At 38.3% G+C, this 17133-nt stretch overlaps 1 protein-coding gene across 1 annotated transcript; it reads left to right on the top strand.

Moving 5' to 3' along the window:
• The first annotated feature begins 1064 nt into the window (after positions 1 to 1064).
• LOC114360525 (MICOS complex subunit Mic60-like) lies at positions 1065 to 16411 on the top strand. The gene is made up of 15 exons (XM_028315251.1): positions 1065 to 1133; positions 1281 to 1311; positions 2013 to 2182; positions 3732 to 3858; positions 4985 to 5148; positions 6093 to 6218; positions 8094 to 8166; positions 8287 to 8375; positions 8481 to 8591; positions 9125 to 9242; positions 10171 to 10305; positions 12034 to 12137; positions 12584 to 12685; positions 13783 to 13868; positions 14506 to 16411. Exons 1-15 carry the CDS (start codon positions 1065 to 1067, stop codon positions 14681 to 14683), a joined length of 1683 nt encoding a protein of 560 aa, XP_028171052.1. The 3' UTR covers positions 14684 to 16411.
• The last annotated feature ends 722 nt before the right edge of the window (positions 16412 to 17133 follow it).

The raw sequence follows: 17133 nt of genomic DNA, 5'->3' as shown, positions 1-17133 counted from the left end.
TTGAAAATTTTCCACGAATTTTTCAATCGTACACCATTTTTGCAATTCAGCATATTTTACCGACGTCACATTCTTTAAGATCAGTAACAATGGTGAGGAAATGAATTGCTTTTTACGCGTCTGGTATGAACATTAGGTAGTCAATTTATAACTTCAATTTTACAGCTATTATAATTATTTTTTTTCGAAATCAATGTGAAAAATATAAAAGTGCTTTTCTCTAACAATAATTCGTCGTATAAAAATTATAATTAAAAGAAGAAAATAACTTGTTGTTTAGAATAGAATACCAATTTACTCGTATACTTGCGATAAATAATAAGACATAATTAAAAATAATATGAACGGTAGAGTTAGTTTAATCGGTTCAAGATTAAGTCCCAGATAGCCTATCATAAACTTAATGATAAACTTTTCGTTTCACAAATTCGGATAGAGATACCTGGCAGCACAATAGCTCCAAACATTATATTTGTTTTAAGGACTCTACACACCAAAACCGGCGGTTTGGTATCGGCGGTATTAACCCACTTACTCCTACCAGGCGTTATAACACCGCTAAAAAGTAGTTCGGAATATCCTCAGATAAATTATTAAAATATTGAGAATTTGTTTACTGTTCCTTGTATTTTCTCTTCATTACGAATCAAGCTGTAATTGAGTATGTTCGATATCGCATATTTGCTTTATTTTGTTAGTTTTTTATTATTTTGAATTTTGTTATTTATTTTTGTGCAAAAACGTCTAATAAATGGTAAGATATTTCATAAACTTGCTAGTAATACCTCAGATTATACTAGTTATTATTATAAGTACTACTGTTAGCTACAAAACTATAAACATATGTTCTTGAAAATCTTTACATTTTTGAGACTTTTTAATGACAAAATTACGATCGGTGTTTTAACACCTGGTCGCATAATCGACGTCTAACCTGTACATTCATTAAAAGTTTAGGCCACGATATAAAAGACCACTGACACTTCACAAAATTGTGGACGTATTAGAAAACATTGACGACGATGCTCAGATACCGAATCACATAGCAATTTTACCACCAGAAAATGCTAATGCAGAAGCAACGGATGAATATTCTGGTGAAGAAGACCACGTTGCCTTACAAAATCTTCCAGGTTAGCCTGGTTCCGTTTATCTAACTATAACCTGGAAGATTTTGTAAGGTAACATGGTTCTTCACCAGAACATTCATCCGTTGCTTCTGCATTACTACTTAAGTAGAGCGTGTAAGTTTTCTATTACTATTTTTCGTGAACTTCCAGGTTCGCAACTTAGAGCCTAGGCAGAAGTACTGTACGACAAGTCTTCTTCAGATAAAGATGTTAACATCCCGCTCTCAGATTTTTTAAAAGTAAGACGAAACGAATCCAATGATGCCTCTAATGCAGTTAGTTCTTTTGCCATAAAAGTACCTACCGCAATCACAATTGCAATATAGCGCAAGTACCTACTGTGAAAGTTATGTGCCAAAATGTCTAAAATATACATTGCAAAGCAGTCGTACTCCGAAACAATATTTATGAAGAATTGCACCACAACTAGGGTCCACGGAGCGTACATCCCTCCCTATGTACTACTTTACTTACGAGTACTACACGCAACTGACATGTAAAATTTGCAAATAAAAAATCAATTTGGTGTAAAAAATGCGCAACGTACTAAAGCATCCTAGGCTATATTTATGTCTTACCATATACCATACCTCTGAATAAGATTTTGGTGTTTTTTTAATAAATGAGTATAACTTACAACTCGTTTTTAACTCTTAAACCTGTGACGCGCCCCGCGACGCATCGACAGCCCTAGCACCGAGCACGGAGATTTTGACAACCCTACGGCTGCGCNTAATTATTATCAACACTAAATCAATTATTTCTTATGTGAAGATCTACCTTATTATGTAATAATTTTTACAAGGTTTTGATTACATTCTACTTTTCAACATTATACATAATCGGCATTCAAAATCATAATAATTTTACTGTATTTTCCAGCTACCCTCATCCAAACTGAAAAGTGTGACCCCCAAACGCCTCCCCCAGTGAAGATCACAAAAGACATGGTGGAATTGGAACATGATATGCATGAAAACACCAAGATAGCTGTCGATAGCTTCAAGGCAGCCACCAACTTCTGTACGGAGTACAATAAGGCGCTGTTTAAGGTTGGTTGATTTTAGACTTTAATTACAAATCCTTAGGGTGATATTTGAATATGCAGGAGAACACAATTGACGACTTCAAGGCAACTACTAACTTCTGTAGGAGCTGTATAAGGTTGGTGGAATTTAGGCCTTATTTTGTCACTGTTAAGAAAGGTTATTGAATGGTGAAGTTGGAACATGATATTATGCATGAAAACACCAAGATAGCTGTCGATAGCTTCAAGGCAGCTACCAACTTCTGTACGAAGTATAACAAGGCGCTGTTTAAGGTCGGTGGATCTTAAACTTTGATTACAAATCTTTAGGGTGATATTTGAATATGCAGGAGAACACAATTGACGACTTTAAGGCCGGTACTAATTTCTGTAGGAGCTGTATAAGGTTGGTGGAATTTAGGCCTTATTTTGTCACTGTTAAGAAAGGTTATTGAATGGTGAAGTTGGAACATGATATTATGCATGAAAACACCAAGATAGCTGTCGATAGCTTCAAGGCAGCTACCAACTTCTGTACGGAGTACAACAAGGCGCTGTTTAAGGTTGGTGGATTTTAGACTTTAATTACAAATCTTTAGGGTGATATTTGAATATGCAGGAGAACACAATTGACGACTTTAAGGCCGGTACTAATTTCTGTAGGAGCTGTTTAAGGTTGGTAGATTTTAGACCTTATTATGTCACTGCTAAGGAGGGTTATTGAATGGTGGAGTTGGAACACGATATGCATGAAAACACCAAGATAGCTGTCGATAGCTTCAAGGCAGCTACCAACTTCTGTACGGAGTACAATAAGGCGCTGTTTAAGGTTGGTGGATTTTAGACCCTATTTTAATAGTTTTAAAAGTGGTTTTTGAATGGTGGAGTTGGAACATGATATGCATGAGAACACCGAGATAGCTGTCGATAGCTTCAAGGCAGCTACCAACTTCTGTACGGAGTATAACAAGGCGCTGTTTAAGGTTGGTGGATTTTAAACTTTAATTACAAATCTTTAGGGTGATATTTGAATATGCAGGAGAAGAGGAGGAGAACACAATTGACGACTTTAAGGCCGGTACTAATTTCTGTAGGAGCTGTATAAGGTTGGTAGATTTTAGACCTTTTTTTGATTAAGAAGAAAAAATTAATCAAGCTATCTTTAAGACGACAAAGTGGTCTTTAAGGTTAGTAAATTTTCGATGTTATTACGATACTGTTATGTGCGATCCGTCGTGCATCCGGTCCGAATCCGTCAACATACGAAAGAAAAGCTCTATAGAAATTGAATCTAGTGCGTAAACTACGACAGTTCCGTATCGTATTTTCTTCACGGATTCGAATAAGAACCAGTGAATTCCAGACCTTCGTTATTTTATAAAAGCTGAAAGTTTGTGGGCTGAGTGTGAGTTTACATCCAACGGGAATTTTAGCTTTTGAACGTTTCCCGCTAGGGGCGCTGTACAATCCGTCATACATTTAATGCTGACCGTTCCAACCCCTTGCCAGACAAGCATTTTAGGGTAGCTTTAAAAGGTACAGTGAAAGACTAACCTAAAACTAAATCGTTACAGATCGTAGAGTCTTCGCTGGACGACCTCGACAAGAAACACTACATGTCTGTCCACGGCTCGAAGGAGGCGCGCGACAAGGCCGCCTCCAAAGCCAAGGAGGCCGCCGCTAAGGCCAAGTGCGCTATCGGTAATTATCTTCTTCTTCTTTTTCTTTCTTTTCAGCCAAATGACGTCCACTGCTGGACAAAGGCCTCCCCCAAGGTTTTCCACAATGAACGGTCCTGCGCTGCCCGCATCCAGGCTCTTCCCGCGACCTTTACCAGATCGTCGGTCCACCTAGTAGGAGGCCTGCCCACGCTACGTCTTCCAGCCCGTGGTCGCCACTCGAGAACTTTCCTGCCCCAACGGCCATCGTCTCTACGAGCTATGTGCCCCGCCCACTGCCACTTGGTTTCAGCAATTCTGCGAGCTATGTCGGTTACTTTGGTTCTCCTGCGGATCTCCTCATTTCTGATTCGATCACGCAGGGAAACTCCGAGCATAGCCCGCTCCATCGCCCTTTGGGTGACCTTGAGCCTTCTTATGAGGCCCATAGTAAGCGACCGTCTCAGATCCGTATACCATCACTGGCAACACGCATTGGTCAAATACTTTCGACTTAAGTTATCATCATCATTCGTTAATTATCATTAATTTTTATCGTTAATTATCGTTAATTATCATCATCATTCAATCCACAGTAGCCTTATTCACGTTACAAAACTTCAACGACAACAAATCGCTGAGTTGCGATCCTATCGAGTAATTGTTCTTTCGAAATTACCTTTGTGAATACGGATTTAGAACTGTTTTTCAATGGGACGACTTCTGATCGTCAGCGAGATTTTGACTGTGTCAAAATACGTGATTATTAGGCCACTAGACGTCCACTGCTAAATATAGCCCACACTCTAGAAATGATGTGGTGAATTAATCACGTCTGAAATAAGCTAATGAATCTTATAAGATAAGAAGATAGATAAGATAAGCTAATGAAGCATATATTATTTAGCTTAGTTTATTATAAATGCCCGCATCTGATCATCATTTCAGCTTATGCCCACTGATGGACGTAAGCCCCGAAGAGCACTAACAAATACGATGTATTTCCTGCTATTTTCATCCAGCCACTGCCTTAAATCTTCTTGAGTTGGTATTAACGACCCACACCTTTTACTCTATATCTAACTGCCAGGTATTTTAATGTGTAAAAGAAATAAAACATGATAGTGTGCTGTAGAGTTTATCTGCATAACTCTTATTTTATCTTCCAGACACCCTAGACCGCATGATCAAAGCAGGCGTCCAAGCGCCACCAGAAAGCGTTGCAGCCACGCTGCGTTACATCAAACAATTCCGTGGTGACCTCACCGCGGCCGAGTCCACCTACAAGAAGGAATTGGACCAGTGTGTGTTGAGCGACAAATACTGGAACAAGGTTTGTGATGTTGTTCCGACATTAAATAGTCCCTAGATAAGCTAAAATTTTAACTTGGTCAATGTGTGCTTAGCGGCTGATACTGGAACAAGATTTGTGATTTTGTTCCAACATTAAATAGCACATAGATGATTTAAAATGTTAACTTGATCAATGTGTGCTGAGTGACAAATACTGGAACAAGGTTTGTGATGTTGTTCCGATATTAAATAGTCCCTAGATAAGCTAAAATGTTAACTTGGGCAGTGTGTGCTGAGTGACAAATACTGGAGCAAGGTTTGTGATGTTGTTCCGACATTAAATAGTCATTATAATGAGCTATAGAGTAAGTATGATCAAAGTGGGACGAGAGACCGCTACTGGAACAAACTTTGTGATGTTGTTCCGACATTAAATAGTACCTAGACGAGCTGCTAACGTGTACTTGAGCAATGCGTGTTGAGAGACAGCCACCTGAATAGGGTATGGACATGTTTGTGATGTTGTTCCGACATTTTAGTCTCTACATGAGCTACAGATGTAATTTCCGGCAGTGTGTGCTCAGTAACCGTTCCTGGAACAAGTTAGGACGTGTTTGTGATGTTGTTCCGTCATTTATTAGTCCTTAAACGTACTGTAGATACAAGTTCGACTCTTAAGCGACTGTTATTGGAACAATTGGATGTTGTTCCGACATTCAATTGTGCCTAGACGAGCTACAAGCTCGATAGTGTGTGTTCGAACTTTCGAAGACAGCTTCTGGAACAAAATAAGAACGTATTTGTGATTTTGTTCCGCCATTAAATAGTCCCTAGCCGAGCTACATACTTTAATTCAATCAATGTATGCTGTGCGACAAAACTGGAAGAAGGTACTGACGCATTTGTGATGTTGTTCCGCCAAAAGCTTTATGCACTATTTTGTGTCTTATTTACTATGCATTAAAGTTCATATTCTATCGTCAGGTGGAGATGGCGCGCAGTGCATACAAGAACGAACTGCAAGCGTTGTTCCCGGGCATCGATTTGAGCGCGCGCAAATTAGACGTCAAGGGAGACACTGACTTGCTACTGCTGTATACGCTGAAACAGGTATGAACGAAAACGCACAGTTTTGACAAATATTCGTTCGTTCAGCCAAATGACGTCCACTGCTGGACAACAGCCGTTTGGTGTAGTGGTTCGGAATGGACTACTATGCCGAGAGGTCCCGGGTTCGATTCCCGGCCGGGCAGAAATTGAAATTATGTATTTTAATTTCTGTGATGGGTCTGGGTGTTACTATGTATAATANCCGACATTAAGTAGTCCCTAGATAAGCTAAAATGTTAACTTGGACCAGTGTGTGCTGAGCGACAAATACTGGAACAAGGTTTGTGATGTTGTTCCGACATTAAATTATCCCTAGATGACCTACGAACGTGTATTTGAGCATGTGTTATGAAACAGTTAACTGAATAAGGGATGGACATGTTTGGGCCGTTATTCCGGGCCTGGAACAAGTCAGGACGCGTTTGTGATTTTGTTCCATCATTAAATAGTCCCTAGATGAGCTACAAACGTGAACTTGATCAATGCAGGCTAAGAGAACGCTACTGGAACAAGGTACACACGTTTTTGTGATGTTGTTCCGTCACAATCCGTGCTATTTTGTGTCTTATTTGCTATGCAATAAAGTTCATATTCTATCGTCAGGTGGAGATGGCGCGCAGTGCATACAAGAACGAACTGCAAGCGTTGTTCCCGGGCATCGATTTGAGCGCGCGCAAATTAGACGTCAAGGGAGACACCGACTTGCTACTGCTGTATACGCTGAAACAGGTATGAACGAAAACGCACAGTTTTGACAAATATTCGTTCGTTCAGCCAAATGACGTCCACTGCTGGACAACAGCCGTTTGGTGTAGTGGTTCGGAATGGACTACTATGCCGAGAGGTCCCGGGTTCGATTCCCGGCCGGGCAGAAATTGAAATTATGTATTTTAATTTCTGTGATGGGTCTGGGTGTTACTATGTATAATATGTATGTATTTTAAAAAAAAGTATTTAAGTATGTTTATATCCGTTGTCTAGTACCCATAGTACAAGCTCTGCTTAGTTTGGAACTAGAAGCATAGTGTAAAAATTCCAAGGATATTAAAATTTATTTATATTATTATTTATTTATAGGGATTTCCATAACGACCGGTTCGCAGAAAGTCTGGATGCGGGCATCGCAATGCCCGCATCCAGACTTTCTGCGACCTTCAGATCGTGGTAGATCGTGGTGGACCGACAAATATTCATTCTAATTTTATTATTATAAATCCTATCTTTCCCATATATCCTACTAAGTTTTTGAGGACGGATAGATGGATAATAAATAATAAAATAAATCTTTGGAAAATTTCACACAGCGCCAGCTAGCCCCAAAGTAAGCAACTTAATGCTTGTGTTATGCTGCTTNGTCTGAAAAAAATTTGGATACTGATACAAAAGTCACCCTGTATGTATGTATTTAAAAAAAAAGTATTTAAGTATGTTTATATCCGTTGTCTAGTACCCATAGTACAAGCTCTGCTTAGTTTGGAACTAGAAGCATAGTGTAAAATTTCCAAGGATATTAAAATTTATTTATTATTATTTATTTTTTATTATTTATTTATAGGGATTTCCATAACGACCGGTTCTGCGATGCCCGCATCCAGGCTCTTTCCACGACCTTCAGATCGTGGTAGACTATGTGGTGGACCGACAAATATTCATTCTAATTTTATTATTATAAATCCTATCTTTCCCATATATCCTTTCTTATCCTACTAAGTTTTTGAGTTCCTGTACTCTCACGCAAAAACTACTGAATGGATTTTGATGAAACTTCACAATTGGATGGTTTATACATCAGAATTATTATTCTGAATTTGATAAATTACAAAGTAGATGTTTCTGTGAAAAATTGAATTTGACGCAAATCAATCTTTTTTCCAGATCCAATATCTGCAAAATGAATTGGCTGAACTACAAACCATCAGAGATTTGAAAATCAACAGAGCTATCGAATGTGAGTATTCTATCTTGTATCTTATGTATATGACAGTAAAACTTATTTTACTAGTGTTTGATTTGTGTTCATATACTGTTATTAGTTAGAAGTATGAAGAAAAGTATGCATTTTTTTCAGGCCACGATGAAAAAGCGATAATTGAAGCAAAAGTAGAAGATATGATAAAGAAGGAAAAAATGGAAAAAGAAAAGGAATTCCAGAAAAAGGTTTTGAATTTCTTTAAAATAATTTGTTCGTTGAAATATGTATTCTAAATTAATAAACTTACAACGTATTTTCCTTTGAAATTCTAATGAATATGTTATTTACAGAGTTTGGAAGTCCAAGCAGAGGCGAATAGGAAACTAAAAGAACAATTGAAGAAGCAATTTGAGATCCAACAAGAGGTTCTGCAGGACAGACTCAACAGGAAAGAGAAAGAGGTTGGTTATTAGAGTTGCTTTTTGTTTGCACTTTCAGCTACTCGATATTCTTAATTCTTTGTCTGCTGGTAGATTATTATCTGCCTATTTTGAACTTTATTGTGATGATGTGAGGTTCAAATTGAATGACAAATATTATCTCTATACTGATTGAAGTAGAAACGTGAAGGTATTTCACTACGTAGAGCATTGTGTTGTATGTTTGACATTTTTATGAGACACCAGATAGTGTTGCGTTAAAATTTGTTTTTGTTGTAATAAGTATTTTATATTATTTTATTAAAATAAACTTTATTGTACACAAACTAAATTGATTGTTCAAAAGGCGGACTTAATGCCACCAGTCAACGTTTGGGCCAAACAGAAAATTAGGCGGTGTATAAATATTGACGATTCAGAGGCGATGCATAATTTATTTACAAAAAAGTATTAGGTTTATTTTATCTTTGGTTCCTAGCTTTACTTGAAAGTGCTTCAAGTATAGATCTCGTTGCGTATAACAAAGAATACTTATTCAATTACTTTTGTTGTAGATAATGGGCAAATTCAGCCGCTCAGTGTCGGAGCAAGTGGAGAAAGAGCGCGTCGTATTCAAGCGGGAATTGGCTGCCATGGCCGGCAAGCTGAAGGCCATTGAGCAGACATTGAAACGTAAGTGATAATATATTTGATCCTTGCCTAGTTTCAATACACGGCCAAGTTATACAGGATGTTAGGTAAATGGGTATATGAGCCGACACTAGCCCATGTTAACATAGTCATATAAATGGTATGGTGAAGTCAGAAAATTGATATCTTCATTTTAATTATTTTAATTTTCATACAAATCGGATTTTTTAAAATTTATTTTGTATGAAAATTAAAAAAAATTAAATCATGATATCAAATTTCTGACTTCACCATACCATTTATATGCCTATGTTAACATGGGCTAGTGTCGGCTCATATACCCATTTACCTAACATCCTGTATAAACTTTTATTTTAAATGCAAAGTTTGTTCTTGAATGCGACTTGTGACATAATGCTCGGCTAGTTCTAAACAACGAGGGTTTTCGCGAATGAAAAATCCGCCAGATGGCAATACGTAGACGCGAGGTCCAAATGCTGCATGATTGGTTATTTTTGACATGACATTGACAGATATGTCAAAATCCACCAATCACGCAGCAGTCAGACCCCACATCCACGTCCCGCCATCTAGTGGATCTTTAATTCGCGAAAACCCTCATTGCTCTCAACACTCAATAATTTATTGCATAAATAGAAATCGGCGCTAGCTAGCCAGTTCCTTTGCTCGAACTTGGCTTGACACGTTGTCTAGATTAATGTACTACATAAGGCTGCAGTGCATTTTTCTGATTTTACAAAAAAAACTGTTACCTGGATATTAAGGTAACTTTTATACAGTAAAAAATGATGCCCTAATACTTTTTTCTTCTTCAAAGTTACCCTTAAAAATTAAAACTTACCCAAGATGACCGTACTTGTTTTACAGGTTCTTGAGCTAGGTATTTCTTTTTTAAGTGGGTGCGGTAACATTTATACGATAATTTTTGATTATTTTTGTCATATTTCAGAGCGAGCCAAAGCCGAGGCCGAGGCTCGTCGCTCGCAGTCTCTGTGGGCGGCCGGTGAAGCCTTACTAGCGGCCACGCGCCGCGGCGTCCCTGAAACTAGCATCGATAACGAATTGAAGGCCCTAGAGAAGGCTGGTACGTATGCTTTATTTATACATCATAATATCGTGTATTTGTCCGTAGTGTAGTGACTAAGACGAAACGCGACATGAAGCGATGCGACGTAATGACTTCACGTAACGTTATGACACATGTCATGACACTATTATATGTAACGACAACGATATTTTCTAGGATAACGTGTATAGATGACCTACACTGAACTGTCCCACCAAACTCATTGACAGGGGGGCGCCACCATCGTTCAACTATACAACATGACAAAAATCGAAACTAGCGATCCGGTATTGACGGTGGCGCCCCCTGTCAAAGTCACGGGTGGGACAGTTCAGTATATTGAGTCTAGAAGGCAGTAGCCTAGTGACGGGACTGAGCGAGACAGCGCGCGTAGTTTTAAAACTTTCTTGTCCGCGCGTTTTGGCCGCTCCATGGGCTTACTCTTCTTATTATATTTTTGGCAAAGACTGTTTTGAGAACCACGATTTCGCCAATGTCACGAGAGCAAACGAGGCTAGTCAGTGAGCGACGTAATGCGTAAGGATAACAAAACAGTTCGGTCTTGCTTGAAAAGGCTGGTACGTATAAAGTGACCCAACAAAGTGACAATCTCAGAGCGAGCCAAAGCCGAGGCGGAGGCTTGTCGCTCGCAGTCTCTGTGGGCGGCCGGTGAAGCCTTACTAAAGCCTGGTCCGTGAGCACGTAGAATTTTGTCCAATGACGCCAAGCTACCCATCCTTATCGCTCGCGCGTAATTATGTTGCTGTCGCGCTCGCACACTCACTACGGGCGCCCGTCGCACAGTCGCTTTAGCGGCCACGCACCGCGGTGTCCCTGAAACTAGCATCGACGAGTTGAAGGCCCTAGAGAAGGCTGGTACGTATGCTCTGTACACATTGAGCTCTATAATCACTGTACAGGCTGTCTCATACAAATGTCAGCTAATTCTGTGTGCCAATTTGAAGCGCCACTACGAGTGTCCCGAGAACTAATTTTGACGTACATTATATGGAGTAACCATAGGAGTAAGCAAGAAAGAAAAACACTTATTTTAGTTCCATGGATACTCGCCTACAGTATGGCCTACAGCGCCAAAATGACGACAAACAGGCACTAAAATATTATGACAGCAGCCAATCCAGTGTGTATAGAGGTTAGTGTCTGTCTGTCTGTACATCATCATCATTAGGATTAGAGTATGTAGTGCACTAGCGAAGGGACTGTCCACGTGTTTCGGTCGCACTACGGGCTTAGTCTTCTTATTTTATTTTTGGCAAAGACTGTTTTGAGAACCACGATTTCGCCAATGTCACGTGAACTGGCCTAGTCAGTGAGAGAAAGCGACATAATATTTGTTTTGATAATAATGTTGTACCAGTACATAAGCACTATCATTTAATTTTGCAATCATTCATTAAACTCTGATGTGCTGTACTATATTCATTTTATTTATTTTATTTGGTGCACAAAACAGGGATACAACCATAACATACAAAGCGTTTTGCAGTAGTTTATACAGTATAACTTGTTGCAGCTCCAATAACAAGTGCACACAACATACAAATCGAGTTAACAATATACATAATACATAAATTATAAATAGAAAAATAATTATTTAATGTTAATTAATAATGAGAATAAGTTATTAATAAATATAATGAAATTTAAATCAACAATTCTCTAAGAAATAAAGATGAGAGAGGAATTATTTTCCCGTTCCCTTGTGACGTATATCTTTGTTTCCAGGCAAGGACGACAGACTGGTGCAGACAGTGCTAAAGGGCATACCGACTGAAGTGCGCGAAAAGGGCATCGCGACTGAGAAATCCTTGCGAGAGAGGTTTGATACGGTAACGACATATTAAACACCACATTGTTACTATATTATGAAGCAATTTGCTTCTAAAATCTAAAAAAATAAACTTTAGCAATGTGGTCCAACACGTAAAGCTTTTCGTAGATGCCATGATGCCTGGGTTGTTCTTCGATTATTTTATGGTTATTTTTACGGTCTGTTTCCGTTTCGTTCGCGGCACCAGTAGCGCAAACTGTGCAAGCAAAAAAAATATTATGCGACGATGCACTGAATAATTTCGCATTGTTCCCATTTTGTGCTTAAAATATGAAAATCGATAAGATGAAAGACTAGTTATCCCAGTGAATTTCGATTCAAAGGCAGACTAACTCAAATTACCCCGAATGTAGACAGTTCGATGTCAAGTTGTTTTGTAAGATTACCAAATTACATTATTGAAATCCTATAAATATAATTTTAATTGAAATTATGTTTTTTCAGATGGAGAAGACAGCGGTGAAAGTGGCCTTAGTAGGGCGTGAAGGTGCTACCCTACCGGTTTACTTCCTGTCGTGGCTGCAGTCTAAACTGCTATTCCAAAAGGTGAGAGACGTTTTGTATAAAAAAATCAGATAAAAAAAAAGATTATGATGTCCAAAAATTTAGGAGAAGCGAAGTAACCAGTGGGCGGTATGTGCCCCATACCAGGCCTGTTCATCTCCGCGAGTTTACAATGAGGGTTGCCAACTCTTGAAAGGACCAACCCGGGAGAATTGTGGGGGGGGGGGGCTTGCTCCATAGTTGCTCCATCACGCTGAATACGAATGCAGGCAAAGGCACGAATGAAGCATTAATAGAGACAGGAATGGAAAGAACAAACGTGGCCATTTTTTTTTATTCAGGACAAGGATTTCTGTCTTTCGATTTCGTAAAGAAGTCAACCCAGCGTAAATCCACTCGATTTTCTTCAATAAGATGTGGTTGCACCTCACGCAAAAGTCCAACCTCATCGTACAATTTGTCACTACCTATGTCAATATTTAATAATTCCTGAAGTTTAGTAATGCTGGTCAATGTGATTGGTTCTTTTAAAGATAAAATGTATACACAAGTACGAGCATTTAATTTTTAGAAATACCGGAGAAAATATTGCTCTCCGGGAGGTCGGGAGAATAACCATTATTTCCGGAGTCTCCCGGGCAATCCGGGAGGGTTGGGAACCCTAGTTTACATCGAAAACAAAACACGCACGATGGCCCACCTACAGGATACTATTCGACAAGGCCTCACATACGAGCGAACATTGACTCACGCACGCGTATTCTTGTGTATGATGGAAGAAAATAAAGAAAATGGTGTACTTTTTTAAGTTGCCTCAAGACACTGAGAGGTAAATAAGTAGTTCTGGTAAAACTGATGGCTGCTGGGGCAGAAATGTTCTCGGGTAGCAACCACAGGCCAAAAGACGTAGGCAGGTCTTCCATTCGATGGACTAACGATCTAGTAAAGATCGCGGGAAGCACCAGGAATTCCTTAGGGGACGCTTTTCTCCAGTTGTTATCGTCCTTTTGTTGAAACAAACGATACAGGGGATATAACCGCGTTTGATATTTCCGTAGCTTTAGTAAATACATTATTTTATTATTTGTACATTTCTCCATGCAACTAAGTAAATAAGGGCCTATTTCTATTGATTACAGATAACGGAAATTCCCGAAGATGAGTTGGACAACAAGCCCACAGACTTCACGAAATTGGACACGTTTGACATCATCCAGAGGGCAAGGTAATTTAAATTGAAATGACATCAATTTAACAAGACAGCTTCTAAAGCGAAATAAACCCTTTGCTCTGTTAAAATGTAATTAAGTCAAAAGCCTTTCTTCAAAAGCATTTCTTTTTGAGCTTCGTACAGTGATATGTACTTCAATTTGACTTCTTTTCAAGGTTGAAATTGTTTGAATTTATAAGTTTCTAGCGCTTAACTCAGTGCCTAAGGTATGGCAGCGGCAAGTGAGGGTGTTTTAAAAACACTGTTTTTGTAACGACAAACGTCAGCTAGAGTTCACATCTCTTTCAGAATGAGGGTTTTCGCGATTGAAAAATCCGCCAGATGGCAATACGTAGACGCGAGGTCTAAATGCTGCAAGATTGGTTATTTTTGACATGACATTGACAGATATGTCAAAATCCACCAATCGTGCAGCATTTGGACCTCGTGTCTACGTATTGCCATCTGGCGGATTTTTCAATCGCGAAAACCCTCATTGTATGCTTTGTCAAGTCACAATTTTTCAATGCCACCCTTCCCGGGCATTGAAAACTCCTATAGATTGGTCTTCAACAGAATCGAATGCTACGCTTAACTGAGACATTTCTTCACTAAGTTGTTCATAAATCGATCCTTATTTCCAACACCACAGGTTCCACATGAACCACGGCAACCTAGGCGCGGCGCTACGCTACGTGAACCTCCTCCAGGGAGCCCCACGGGCCGCAGCCAGGCCTTGGGTGGACGCTGCCCGGACGCACCTCGAGATCCGTCAGGCCGCAGAGGCTGTAATGGCCCACGCGTCAGCTTGCGGCCTGTTATACCTGTAAGGGAACGACGTGAGTGGATTTCTTTAGCCGTTGGTGTCTGACAGGCTTTTTGGTACAGATTGCACATCAAGTGGATTGTATTTGGTTGTAATAAAAGCGATTTTGCAACAAAATTGTGCAGTCTGATGTGCTGTTTTGATTTTGAAAGTTAGAGGCGCCATTAGCACAAGCAAATAGTCAACCGTGCCCGTAACATAAGGGTTTTTTGCAATAAATTAATTTAAAATTGTGAATGAAATGTATTGTATTGTAAAAACACTCCAAATCTATAAAACCCCAATTTTGTTTTACGACTCCAAATAACTGTTGTCTTTTATAAATTATAAAATAAAGTTAACTATCAAGAAATCTATAGGATCAAAAAATTTTAGCAATATTTTGTAAACGCCTTGCTAGCTGTATTAGTGACGTTACTCTATGGCGTCTAGGTTAGCGATATAATCAACATAATGAGTTTGTGAATATAATGATGATGATTTGTGTGTAAAATTATTGTAGGCCTGTTATTTTGATAGTAAATATTTACTTGTTAATATCAACTTTGTGATTATGGCATTAAGAGTGATACAAACATCATATAAATATAGCATAAGACTATCAATCTAAAAGACATACTAAAATCAAATGAATACTGCCAGAATGAAAACCAGTGGCGCTAAAGAAATTCCTTCACTTAAAACTTGGAAAATGTTATAGCTAATTTATTAGTTGACTATACGAGGCCTGTTTCACTGAAAATTAGCGAATTCACGCGAAAATCTGCTGTGAAGCAAGGCCTTTTAAGTCGAAAGTATTTTAACACCTATAGGCTTCCATATTGGGCACCATTTCTTATGTTCAAGCAAAGTAGCATATGACCATCCAATTTAATTTTAGTAAGGGCTCTTTTAAATTGGCATTTTCTGGCACTTTTAAGCTTGTGTCTTGTGCTAGCCGCAGTCCAAGCGTAAACGCTCTAATAAAGTTGTAATAACGCTTCGAAGGGAATGTGAAGCGCTAAATCAATCAAAAAACGCTATTCTGAAAGAGCTCTTCTATGAGTCGCGACATCTATTTGATAATTAATTGATTCCTGTCTAAAGTGATAACGATTGTAGAAATCGTCTCGCTTAAACGATGTTACTTTGTTTTTAAGCTTTGTAAAGCCTAATTTCCACTAATCGCAATCTAAGTGTGTGTGGCCTATGCCTAAATGACGAAAGAATTAATATGTTGTTTTGTTACCATCAATTCTTCGTTGAGAGAATAATTTTGAAATGAAATCTCCTCTCTCTGAACCCTTGAAACACTGTTAGCGTAATTCAATACAATTGTTATGTACTTATATTTATTTTCGTTAATGACGTTTATCGTGATCCCTTTTTTGGGATCATTGATTTTGTGTTTATTTTTGTATCGATGTTATTTTTACCCAAAAAGGCTTCAGAGAAAGGAGTGCGCTATGCTACTAGTACAACTCAAGTTGTCCATTCTAAATTAAGCCTTATGCAATGTTGTTTAGAAGTCTATTTAGTGCGGTTCGAGTTGTAAAGACATATCACATAATTTAGTTGGTTTTTCAGATAGATTGAGTTATAAAGCTTGAATGGCAAAACAAAATAATTACCTACAAAAACCGACTAAGTCACGTGACAAGTCGCATAGTAGCATAGTGAGATCTTGATAAGGTAAAAGGGTGTCTGGAATGTAAAAAATAGGCTTAGATAATGAAAAAAATCTAGAAAAATCCACAGAAACTGTAGTCGAACTGTTAAATTGTTAATATCCCTGTTTTGTTCCTTTGCACAAAAGTGACCGCATTTATTCCTCCAGTCAGAATAGTATAAATAACGGTGCCAGCTGTACTAAATGCGAAGGTATAATTTAGTAACTTATGTAAATATATTGTAATGTAATTTAAATTAAAAGATGATTTTTATTTCGATTTTGTTCTTTTATTTCATTTTCAAAATGGATACTATTCGAAGGTCTATTAAAAGTGCATCATCCAATATGTATAGGAATAGGAACTAAAGGTAAACAGCTAATTTCTTTATAGGTTAATTGTTATTTTCAACAAAGTATATTTTATCAGTGCTAGAAATAGTTTTTACAAAGTAATGTATTACATTTTGCCGCCCGATCCTCTATCCTCTCCCACAGATTAGATAGTGCTTTTTCCATCGATATTTTTGGGAGAGTGTCTATGGCTTAACATAAAAGCTCCTTTTCTATTTTAAACTCTGGCACGATTTTGTTTTTGACACATCATTATTTTTCTTTTTAGCAGGTGTCAGAAAATTGATGTGAATAAAAAATCGCGCAAAGAAACAACAAGAATGCACACAAATATTACACAGTAATTATTTACAAGCAAGATGTACAGAGTAACATCACATATTTTAAGTAGTAGGTCTATGTTGGTAAGTGAAATTGGACTTTTTATGACAGCAGACACAAACTTAGGTACA

Source organism: Ostrinia furnacalis, unplaced genomic scaffold (assembly GCF_004193835.3).
Source record: "Ostrinia furnacalis isolate ACB-3 unplaced genomic scaffold, ASM419383v2 OfSCF5073, whole genome shotgun sequence".
NCBI lineage: Eukaryota > Metazoa > Arthropoda > Insecta > Lepidoptera > Crambidae > Ostrinia > Ostrinia furnacalis.
The sequence above is the reverse complement of the archived record's forward strand: the minus strand, read 5'-3'. Positions and strand labels throughout refer to the sequence as shown.

Bases quoted from the DNA above. Each gene is read 5' to 3' on its own strand.
- LOC114360525 (XM_028315251.1), top strand. From the start codon at position 1,065: ATGCTAATGCAGAAGCAACGGATGAATATTCTGGTGAAGAAGACCACG. The intron at 6,219-8,093 runs GTATGAACGAAA...TCTTTTTTCCAG, and splicing joins TGCTGTATACGCTGAAACAG to ATCCAATATCTGCAAAATGA. The intron at 10,306-12,033 runs GTACGTATGCTT...CTTTGTTTCCAG, and splicing joins GAAGGCCCTAGAGAAGGCTG to GCAAGGACGACAGACTGGTG.